Consider the following 12248-nt stretch of genomic DNA (forward strand, 5'->3'; position numbering starts at 1 on the left):
CTGTAACCTAGAATTTACTTTCTGGTAAGACTTTATCTGAATTAAAATTAGTGAGATTTATATCATAAATCGCCATTTTAATCCATATCGCCCAGCCCTAGTTCAACATTAGTATTAGGGATGTACTGAAATACAAATTTTGTTGATGAAGAGCAGCTTTCCTTGTTTTATTAGTGGTCTGTCCTGACGGTGACATTTTTGGTGCATCCCTGATTTGTATATAACAAAAGGGTGAGTGTATTTATCTGTTTAACCCTCTCAGTGCCTTTCTGCAGACTTTTTAAATGCATTCTAAATGCTGCTTAAATGTTATCCGTGGACCTGTTCTCACCAGCCTGCGACAGAAAGACAACATAAAATAGTTTATAATCTATTGAAAACCTCTCTTTATTACTCTACTTTGTTTAAATTTGGCTAAAAACGTATCACCATAAAAACATTATGACAAACCTACAATGGATTTGGAACTGCTTTACACAGACTTCAAACGCCTGTGAAGTTTTGGTCTATGACACTTGTTCAGTAATAACACACTGCTGAGCCTCTTCCTGCATTTTCACAGCTGCGTCCCGCTCCCGTTCCCTCTCCTCCTGCTCGTGGAGTGAATTCTGCCCTGTGGTTTTGCCATGTTGCTCCTTCAGGTGGCGCCGTAACGCCGGCTTGTGGGCGAAGCGCGCGTGGCAGTATGCACAGCGGTGCGGCCGCTCGCCACTGTGAAGGTTCATGTGGTCTATCAGGGTGGACTTCTGGGTGAAAGTCTTGTAGCACAGGGGGCACTGGTGGGTTTTGCCGACGCCCCGGTGCACAGCCATGTGCCGGGTGAGGTTGGAGGAGTGGTGGAAGTGTTTGCCGCAGCACGGGCAGGCGTACAGCAGGTGGGTGGAGCGGGAGTGGATGGCCAGCGAGTGGGCGGAGGGGAACGTCATGCCGCAGTGCTCACAGATCATTGGCCCAGCGACGCTGGACGTAGATCCCACCACGGCGACGGACTCGTCCCCGCCCTCGTTGCTCAGCCCTGAACTCCCTTGGCCAGTGCCACAACTGGAGTCATCTAAGGAGAACTGGCTCATGCTCTGGGTGGACTTTTCACCCACTGGGAAGTCCAACTGGGGCAGTTCCATTGGCAGGTAACTACCAGCTGCCTTAAGGCCTTCCTGGCTGAAATCCAGCCCTGCCACTCCTGGATTTGGAAAGTACCACATGTCTTGCATGAGCGCTGCATCCGAGGGTCTTTTCTCCAGAGTGGTCGCCCATTTTTTTCGCTTGAACCCCCTGCCCCTCCCCCTCCCTCTACCCCGACCAATTTTAGGAATGGATAACCTGCGCTTGAAAACATTAATGCCTTCGAGTGAGAGCACCCCAGAACTGAGGTCATCGTCTCCAGCGTGTAAGTCACATTCGCTGTCGTCTCCACCAATCACGATCTCTTCTGCGTCTGGATAGGCAGCGCCCTGAGATGCTGCTGCTCGCTCCTTTTCTTGTTCTCTGTTCACCTGGTCCTCCTCTGAGATGTACAATTTGTACACATTGACTTCCTCTCGTCTGTCCTCATCCTCGTCCGAGCAGTTAACCTGTAACACATCAATGTACATCAGCATTAATACACACCCTGCCTGTGAAATAAGCAACAGTGCAACACACTAATCTAATCTAATCCAGACATGGCCCTCAATCTAAATTGCGTGGCCATAAGGTAAAAGCAAAAAAATGACTCCAAAACACACAATAACAATAGCAAAATATACACCAGAAGACAACAAAAACACACAAATTGTCTAGTTTTGCCGTAATGTGTGTTGTAATTGCCAATTTGTTGTCATATTGTGTTTGGAGTCCTCATGCCTGGATTAGATTGTGTTACAATTCAAACACAAAATGACAAACACAATTGCAAACAATTACAACACAAAAATACACAAAATGGCAATGAAAAAAATGTATCACTAAATAAAAAGCAGCAACAAGCACACATACAAAAAGAAAAATACACAAAATGACAGAAAAATATACAAAACAATAATAATAAAAAAAAAACTATGTCATTTTGGAATAAAAAATTGGCAAAATAGTAGCATAAACTACATACATGTAAAAAAAAACAAAACACACAAGATAAATAAAAAGAAAAAATATACAAAATGAAAGAAATATACAACAAATGACCCCAAAAAAACACATGCAAAAATGAAAGAAAAATATACAAAATTAAAGAAAAATACAACAAATGACCCCAAAAAAACACATGCAAAAATTTGAAAAGAATATACAAAATAACAATAGAAACCTAGCAACCCTTTGCTTTTTTTGTCACGCACTCAGGTGATCATTAACTGCTACAAATAAACTGTACTTGTTCCATTGGTCAGTGGTTTATGTTATACCTTAATGTGCAGCTCATTCAGAACAGGAGAGTCCTCGTGAGGCGTCATGCGGTCAGGGGCAGGTGTATCAGCACTGTTCTCTTCTCCTGCCTGTAACGCTGGGCTGTGTTGGTACGGAGGAGAAGATTGGCTGGTGGGAGGTGATGCTATGGAGTGCACGCTGCCACTGATGATCACTGGTCTGTTAGGGTTCTTGTCTGCAGACGTCTAGAGATGATACACAAAAACATGTGCTAGTGTTACACAAAAAAAAAAAAAGACCTTAAGACACCGTCCACTCAGATAAGACTAAACTGGTTATTGATTTGTTATTTTAACCAAGGTTCTTCATTTCTGGATATGCAGATTGGGAACAATTGACATGAAAAAACAACAGAGCCTCCTTTACAATAACAGAAAGCTATTTTGGGATAAATATGTAAAAAGCAGCAGCCTTTTACCAACATAAGCATGGTTTAAGTCACTCAATTTGTATTTGAATTATTCTCACATTTCATCAGTATATTAATCCGAATCCCCTCCAAAGATTTGATGGAATCTTCCATGGAGTAAGGATCAATTTATAATTCTGTCAAAATCTGTTAAGTACCATTGACATAATCTTTCTAACACACAAACAATTCAATAAACGCCTGTAAAAATATTAGCTAATAGCGGAGGTAATAATAATGTGTAAGTGAGATCCAAAGTGCTAATTCTCGTGGTGTTTGTATGGAAATGTTGTAACTGTCATTTTGTCAAAAATAAAAGTAGTTTTTAAATTTTAAATGCAGTAAAAAAAAAAAAGTTATCACTAATCCTGGCTACTCTGCATCTGTAATACGGTATAACAAACAAGTTAGGAAGAGAGTGCGTCGAGGGGTGGTGTTCATACAATGAATGATATTGTCGCGATCAGTTTCGTTCATAATTCACCCAGTTACTGTGAAGTGGTGGAGAAAGTTATTGTGTTGAGAAGGCGGTGTTCCTGGTCGGATGTAATTTGGTGTCACTCAGTGTGTGCACTGATGTCAGAGGGCTATAGAGAAGTGTGGTTAAATGGAGAATAAAGTTTGGAGTTCCTTGTTTTTTTCCCCTCACTATTCTGAATACATCACGATTGGGGAACGCTCCTGATTGGTCGACGCGCCGCGATATGCCCCAAAAGTTCAACAATCCCAACTCCACAGTTGGCCACGTTGGACGCGCCGGATGCACGTCAAAAACGTCCGCCGCTCCCTAGAAGTGTGTCCACCATATATTGTGAATGTACACCTGACGCTTTTGCTGCTTTCAACGTGTTTGGTGTGAATGCACCATTACTCTACCCAGACATGCAGGGCTGGCTTTAGGTCATTCAGTGCCTGAGGCAAGACTTTTTGGGGGGTGCAATTTGGCACTCCTCCAGTGGATGGCGCCTAGGTTGCCTGGCGGGAAGGCCAGTCCTGCAGACTTGTCCCGCATTTTTTTTTTTAAAGACAATGAACAGTTTTTTTGTAGAAAGGTCTGATGGGGAGCCTGACCTTGTTTTGAGACGGGTTCTTCAACTGCACGTACTTCTCCAGTGCTTCTCTGCAACGCTCCACGATGTCGTCCATCTGAAAGTAGCTGGCTGCAGTCAAATAGTTCACTATCTCATCTTGCTTGAACCGCAGGACACCAGTGTAGCAAGACTGGAGCAGATCACACACTACAGTGGAGCTGTACAGCATCGACACCTGAGGGGGGAACGGAGGCAGTGCCGTCACTCAGAAAAACACAAAGATGCATTGACGAGTGTGTGAACATGTGTGTGTTAATGGGAGCTTACCTGAAGTTTTGCTGATGGGTTGAGGAGGAACTGGTCCCTCAGGAAGGGCGAGCAGGCAGCCAGCACCACCTTGTGTCCCCTGAAGGTTTGGTTGTTGCTGGCTACAATGGTGACGTCACAGAAATGATGGCGTGACCTTAGCATGTTCATTTGCTTCAGGGTTGTGTTCCCGTGGCCCGGCAGCCAGAAACACACCATCTTCATCTTGCCTGAAGAGAAGGGGAGATAAATAGGTGCGTCTCAGTGATTCAAACAACACCCATTGAGCAAAAACTCCTAAACTTGGAACCAACATTTGAAAACAAAGGTATATTTAGATAAATTACACTAGACGTGAGACATCAAGGATCAAAGACGGGTAAATGTCCTTTGAGATTTGTGACTACCCTATAATTAAACTTCAGCAGAGCTTTTCGGTGGAGCCTAGTGCTTTCTTTCAACCTCATGGATTTCCTCTGCTAAAGCGTTCAACACTGGAGTGCTGTATGTAAACATGGGGATAGAAACTCTTCAAGGCAAGCTCGCAATTAACCAAATTCCACATAACAACTAACAAGACTACCTTTGTTGGTCTTGTTTAAATGAATCCAGACTAAATTTGGGTTGAGCACAACATGTCTTTTCTGACATTTGCTTATCTGGTTTATGTGACCAGCAGTGTGGAAATTCCCATTTAAAAAAATAAATAAATCTATAATCAAGGACAAACTTTTAAAATTTGAATTTGAGAGTATAAAATAAAATGTAAAAATGGTTAGCTCTGCCTACTGGTTCTGCTAGCAGTTGTGGGAAAATTGCCACTTTTCACAATTTGTAGGAGGGTATGCAACCAATATTGATATCAGTCCGATATCATTTCATTTATTTCGAGCTAGGCAATAAAACAAACCAAAAACAGTTGTACAAAAAAGCAAATACATTCTATGTAATTAGGTCTGTATCTGGTTCTTGAAACAAGATACAAAATAGAGTGGGATGAAATAAAACCTTTGTGAACCCATCCCAGTGTCAAAATACAACAACAAAAATGAGCATTAAGCATTAATTTCTTAATGGATATTAATAACAACATTCTTGTGTGTCTACATGTGTAGAATCACACTTGAATATTGATATCAACAAAAACAATGAGTTTCCCCAAGCCGCTAAGCCTTACATCACCTAATCATGTAATGTAAATTATTGGATGCAGAAGCGTAAACAGGAATGAATCAACACTGCATTGATATACTTGTGCTCTGTAAAGTTCACAGATCCGGAGAACCAATAACAAATAGCTTTAAATGGTGGCCATTCAATTCCGTCGTATATTTGGAGATTAGCCGTCAGGAGGGCCCATTTTCACAGAAAATGTTCCTTTTTTTCTTTAAAATGTTAGTTTTATAGTCATTTAAAAATATATTTTTGAATTCTAATACCTATGTGAATATTTGTTGTAACAAGCAGAGAAGAAAATACAATCTTCCAATTCATTGCATAATACTTTCATTTGTTTGTGGTAGAAGAATTGTATCGGTATGTGGGATCATAAGTATGCAAATCCAAGTAACGTATTGGTTTGGGAAAAAGTGGTGTCGCTGTATCAGAGTGTAAAGTACAGTCGTACTGCATCCCTAGACATTGTTTCTAGAATAAAAATCATGTTTCTGTGTGGGTATTGGCTGTCTGGCATTTATCGTTACTGAGAAAACAATATCTCCTTTAAGCATTGTTCCAAAGTTTGGTGGAGAGGGGATTATGGAAATGAATTATATATTTCAGTCGGAGCAAGTAGTTCCAGTTTAGTTAGCATTAGGTTACGAAGATATGTCATGCTTCAACCTTATTGGTTACAATTTAGGAACGGCCTTTTTCATTTCACACATGACCGCATCAGTGCAGAAAACAAAGTCCATTAACATGTGGATGAATGAGCTTGGTGTGAGAGAACTCGACAGTTCAGGAGGGAAAAAATAGAGACAATTTCCTGTAAACATAATCAATTGCTCTGTGAAAAGCCTGCCCAGAAGGATTTAAGCCATTATAGTCACAAACCTCACATTTAATCCTATAAATTAGGAAATTGGTGGATGGAAATCATGTAATGTATCACAGGTATACAGAAGAACTCAAATGCAACGCAGGAAGGAGTAGACAGATACTGAAATATCTAAATAAGATTGAATAAACGGGCCCCGCACAAAACCAGGAAGACAACTGAAATATTCCCCACTCGGATTTGTTATTTAATAAAGAACTCAGATTCCACACTTAATAATCAAAAACAGGAACTCTCAATTCCCCACTTTAATAATCACACTCAGGAACTCTCAATACTTTCTAGGAGTTTGAAGTCTCTCTTAACGGGTTGACCATCTCGCAAGAGACTGACAGAACAGAGGGAGTATAAGTAACCTCCTCCAACTTGACGAGGGAATGAGGAGCAGCTGTGGAGAGCAGGAAAACATGGACAGGAACAGGCAAAATCAAGGAACAGGGAGTGAATAAGGAGGTAAACCATAACTAACTAAGCAGACTCATGACATAATGCGCATACGCGGGCTGAGTCTTGAAAGATGTAACCATTATAATAATAATAATCAAATCCATAGCTGAAATACAGCAGCAGTTTTTTTTTGTTCATGCACAGCTTTTTGTGGAATAATTTTTAAACATTTTTAACTTACTACTAATCATAATAATGATAAAAACTGTGAAAACTATGTGCCAGTTCCCTGAAAACACCGTGGGATTGTCGATTGTAATTTACCTTTCAATATTGCAGGAATTATGCTAATGACTTGTAAAATTAAAACCAGAAACACCAGCACTCAGAGTAGCAGTGGAAACTAATGTGTTGCTGGAGGTGTAATGTCTGATTAATGCAGTGTTCCTACACCTCTTTAAAAAGCCATTTGGTCTGAAATGTCTCATCAATCACACAAACAAAAGCAGCAGATTGACTTGCTGCAACCATAAGATTGACCATCTCGGTCATCGCTTCAAATGGAGAGCAACATATTATCTCAGTCAACACTTTTGTTCTCGGAGCTCTGGCTACACAGAATTTCCAAAAAGGAAACAAAAGGCTTGGCATTCAGATATCCGTGCTCTTTCTTATCAAACACATGATTTGAAATCAGGAGGTCAAAAACTCTATCTTTCATCAGGATTTGGATTCAAATATTTCTTTTTTTATCAATTGTTCCTTAATAACTCAATTGACAAGTTAAATTTTTAGTTTGATCGGATGAACTCTTTTTGAGATATGGACTATTTACTGAGGTAGTTATGTGTTGATTTTCACTTGTCCTTGATTTTCTTTCATTTTTAGCTTCCAATATCTCAGGAACTAGTATACATCACATAGGAAACTGCAATTCATCCTTTATTTTATTTTTCTTCAGCTATTCAGAGGGGGACTTGCTGGTGTGTTTTGGATCATTGTCCTGCTGTAGAAATAATTTGCCTATTGAATAATCACGGAACAATTAATCAAATAATTTTGAGAATCATTTAGACCGAAGTGTGTGTGCCATTTGTTATATTTCAGTATCGGGGTTTACCCAGCGTTAACTGGAGTTCCTGTCCTCATCAGGGTGTCGTACATTGGTGACCGAATGAGGAGGAAACAAAGCAATAAAAGCAAACTGATGACCTCCCCCTTTACTATGCACTGACACTGGTTTTTCTGGAGGATTCCCCATTTTTTTAAAAAAGCAACACCCACACTGCTCATGTAGCATGTTTTCAAGACCCAAGTAGTCAAGTCCCTAATACTAGTATGCTGCACTAACCCTGCATCCTGGGTCGAGCAGTCCCAGGATGCCTTAGCCGGGGATTTGAGCAACTTTCACAATACCCAGGGACGCCCATACTGCCTTTGAAGCTATGATATCGTAGAAGTGCTAAGACTGGGCGATACGAACACATTTTGTCAAAAAAAAAAAAAGTTGTTCATAAATGTAGATATTTAAAATCGGAGCCATGTTTGTCACATTCCTTTAACAAGATAAAAATAATTAAAACTAATGTTAAGTTTGTGAAATTCAACCTACTTCCAATATGTCCCTAATGATGAGAAATTGGTCTTTTGAGAGACATCTGAATCTGATTTATTTTGGTTTTAGTTTTAGTTTGTCTTTGGTTCTTGACTGTCAATGTTGTGTATTGTGTTTTAATCAGTCTTTGTAATTTTTTGTTAATGTGGAGGTGTTTGATAATAACATCAAATTAATTTAAAAAATATAAGTAATTCTTAAGAACCTTGGTGAATCCATGTCATATACAGTGGGGCAAAAAAATATTTAGTCAGCCACCAATTGTGCAAATACTCCCACTTAAAAAGATGAGAGAGGCCTGTAATTTTCATCATAGGTATACCTCAACTATGAGAGACAAAATAAAAATTGAAAAAATCCAGAAAATCACATAGTAGGATTTTTTTGGTCACCTACAAACAAGCAAGATTTCTGACTCTCACAGACCTGAAACTACTTCTTTTAGAGGCTCCTCTGTTCGCCACTCGTTACTTGTATTAATGGCACCTGTTTGAACTCGTTATCAGTAAAAAAGACACCCGTCCACAACCTCAAGCAGTCACACTCCAAACTCCACTATGGCCAAGACCAAAGAGCTGTCAAAGGACACCAGAAACAAAATTGTAGACCTGCACCAGGCTGGGAAGACTGAATCTGCAATAGGTCAGCAGCTTGGTGTGAAGAAATCAACTGTGGGAGCAATTATTAGAAAATGGAAAACACACAAGACCACTGATAATCTCCATCGATCTGGGGCTCCACGCAAGATCTCACCCCGTGGGGTCAAAATGATCACAATAACGGTGAGTAAAAATCCCAGAACCACATGGGGGGACCTAGTGAATGACCTGCAGAGAGCTGGGACCAAAGTTTCAAAGGCTATCATCAGTAACGCACTACGCCAACAGGGACTCAAATCCCACATTTTGTCTCTCATAGTTGAGGTATAACTATGATGAAAATTACAAGCCTCTCATCTTTTTAAGTGGGAGAAATTGCACAATTTGTGGCTGACTAAATACTTTTCCCCCCACTGTATATATTAATGATATTTCCATCTTGGTGTCTGGGTGTGACAAACGTTCTCATAGAGGTGTCCGATACTGCAAAAATGTTGTATCAATCTTAGAAGAAGTGTCATGACATGACCCAATTAGGCTATTGTCGAGGTTTCACAACTGCAGGAAACATACAGGACACTATCAAGGCACACGGAAACATACAGGAAGTATAACAAAGCATAGAAGCATGACAGGACATTTTATAGTACATAGAAACAAAACATTCCATTTATTCTGTTCATTCTGAGAAAGCAGTAGGATCATGATTATAAGGCCATTTTAGATAAAAGTGTTTCCGGCTCTGAATGATAAAGCATAAGTTGAACAAAGGATTTGTGGAGCCACCAACATTTATCCATTTATGGGTTAGCAGAAGGCAACAGTCATCCCTTTAAACTGAGCCCTTCATGGGATAGGAATGGGAATTAGATTAAAGCTGATATACAAAGATTTAAAAGGAAGGAACCCCATAGTGTGATAAATAGAAGTAACAGAGAACCTTTGTCTTGTATTCTTTGTAATGATTATAAAATCTGTAAAACATAAACATAGCCCTTTTAACTGAATAAAAGACACTTTTGAAGTTGTGGTCTGGTTCCTTTAACCTTGTTCTAGGTACCCAGGGGTAACGAGTCTACCATGTCAGGTGAGTGAATGACATGATTTAACTATTTAATGGGTATGAAATGGCTCACTGAGATGAAAGATACTCAAATCACGAGGGTCCGTAAAAGGCCAGAAAATGCGTTGTGTGAAACTGTGATGCAACACAGAATCAGTATCGCTGATAACCGATACTTTATAATAACTAAGGTTGATGTATCAACAAATTGCTGACCTTTATTTTCTTCTTTGGACTATTTTGTTCAAACTAGGGAGGGAATATGGGCAAAGTTTATACGTGACTACGAAAAAAAACTTTATCCTTCACCATCATTCTTGCCAGGCTCCATGTGATCTCCACTGCTCTCTGGGAATTGGTTAATTGAGATAATACAGTAACGTATGTAATGACTCGGTATTTCTTTCATAGCCAACAAAAAAGGATAATTGTGATCAATCTCAGCCATGTTTTCAGTATATCTATTTGTTTCAATTTCTGTAAATATTAAGTGTGTATTTGTGGTTTTTTAAAAATCTGTAATGTAATCAGTACATGGTTCACACTTGTACAGTTATGTATTAGAGTTAAAATGTTCAGTACATACTCGTTATCTACCTACACTTATTATACTATTAGAACCTAATTTAGTCTTCCTGTCATTCTGTTTGCACTATACACTTGCTTGTTTACACCCATTGGTGTATGAATAAAGGATTATCTAATCATAAATAACTTTTTTTTTTTTTTAGTGGGATAAATGTATTAAGGTTTAAGGCATTCTCAAAAATAATTTGTTTTGAGTAACATTGCGCACCTATAGATCCTCATTACAGTGTGGTAAAGATGCGTTATCTGTAGTCGTAGGGGTTATGTTTTCTTTACTTGTGCTGTGGTAAAAAAAAAATAGTGTTTCGTTCATTCTAAGATTGTTTGTTGTGTGTGGGGGCAGGGCAGTGGCTCCTGGAGCCCCAGGCCTCCTCAGGAATAGTGTCTACTCTGTTTTATTTACATCTATACTGTGGATGCACTATCCTATTAGTTTGAATTAGGGTTCATGTTTGTTTTTGTTTTTTTTTTCCCCTCCGGTTTTGTCCTAACATTTTTATTTATTTTTTTTAAGCAACACCGATGTTTGTTTGTAATTCACTCGAGGGTTCGACCTGACCGGAACAGTTATTTCCTCATTCCTCTCGAGCTCAGCCAGCTAATGTTAGCTACTGTTCGAGCCACAGCCACATTAGCTTCAGAATCCTCCGGGAAAGTCGTTGATTTAAGTGAAATCATCGATGGGAACGTTGCTAACGCTCTGTAGGCGTCACTCACCTTCGCCGGATGTCCTGTGAGCTTCTTTAAAGGCAGTCCAGTCTGGCTCCGTCGTGACTCTGGTTTCACGTTCTGTCCGACGGGGAGCAACACCTCCTCGACCACCAGCACGTCCACTATCCACCGGAAGTACGTGGTGTGGCGTAAACAAGATCAAAAAGATGGTCCTCGCGCACAGCCTCCCACCTCGACGAAATGTCCACACGAACCCCAGCGCACGCACGCGCTCTATCGCGTGCTGATACCCGATCAAGGATCAATGAACGCGGAGGGGGCGGGGCTTTTTTGTGTGACGCAAGCACGCTGAAATACGTGACACCACTGGGAAACATGTCAAACCATAACCATCCAAAGCTAGCAAAATCTATTTTTTCGTTTGTCAATAAACAAAATGGCGAAATCAAACTCCTTACTCATATTATACATACACTGGTCACATTTTGTGGAGGTAGATTCGGGTATTTAATATAACAAATTAAATTAAAAAAAAAAATCACCGATAAAGAAAAACCTTTTCAACAAAAAAGTTTACTTCAATCAAACTTTTTTCTTTGATTTAAAACCTTTTTTATTGAAATGCTTTATTTCTTAGTTTAAATACACAAATGTATTACTTATAATATGGTCCAAATACAAACAAGACTTAAGATTTAAAAATAATAATAATTCAATAATTGTTTTACTGAAATAAAAAATAAAAAATCTTTCACAAAGAACAAAGTGTTTTAGTGCAAATTATGAGTTTTTTTGGTTTTCATTGTTTTTTTCCTAAACGGCCTCCCATAGCAAGTCTCTTTTGAACACGCATTTTTTTTATTGAAAAGGTTTTTGGGTTTTTTTTTTTTTATTGAAAATTGATTTTGTAGAATAATAAAGACACAAATCTACCTTCATAAAATTTCACATTCCAGAGTATGAAGACGTATGTAAGTATGAGACAATTACATTTTTTTTGGGTGCCACTGGGGTAAAAATTACCAAACCCAGATCAAGTTGTCAAAACAGGATTGACATACTTGCTTGTGATACAACTGAGAAAGATGGAAGGCATCTGATGTTTGTTTTTTTTAT

The 12248-nt window shown here is 39.3% G+C and overlaps 1 protein-coding gene across 1 annotated transcript; it reads right to left on the minus strand.

Moving 5' to 3' along the window:
* Positions 1–371: 371 nt before the first annotated feature.
* LOC114472688 (zinc finger and BTB domain-containing protein 6-like) lies at positions 372–11452 on the minus strand. The gene is made up of 5 exons (XM_028462007.1): positions 11178–11452; positions 4171–4379; positions 3884–4078; positions 2382–2588; positions 372–1571 (listed from the first exon to the last, which is right to left on the minus strand). The coding sequence occupies exons 2-5, from the start codon at positions 4372–4374 to the stop codon at positions 507–509; spliced, it is 1671 nt and encodes a 556-aa protein (XP_028317808.1). The 5' UTR covers positions 4375–4379; positions 11178–11452; the 3' UTR covers positions 372–506.
* Between the last annotated feature and the right edge of the window lie 796 nt (positions 11453–12248).

The sequence above is a fragment of the Gouania willdenowi genome, chromosome 11, assembly GCF_900634775.1.
Source record: "Gouania willdenowi chromosome 11, fGouWil2.1, whole genome shotgun sequence".
In the NCBI taxonomy this organism is placed as follows: Eukaryota; Metazoa; Chordata; class Actinopteri; order Blenniiformes; family Gobiesocidae; genus Gouania; species Gouania willdenowi.

Coding starts and splice junctions, on each gene's coding strand:
- LOC114472688 (XM_028462007.1), bottom strand. CDS start 4,374: ATGAAGATGGTGTGTTTCTGGCTGCCGGGCCACGGGAACACAACCCTG. Junction 4,079..4,170: donor ACCCATCAGCAAAACTTCAG/GTAAGCTCCCAT, acceptor TTCCCCCCTCAG/GTGTCGATGCTGTACAGCTC. Junction 2,589..3,883: donor AGAACCCGTCTCAAAACAAG/GTCAGGCTCCCC, acceptor TATCATCTCTAG/ACGTCTGCAGACAAGAACCC.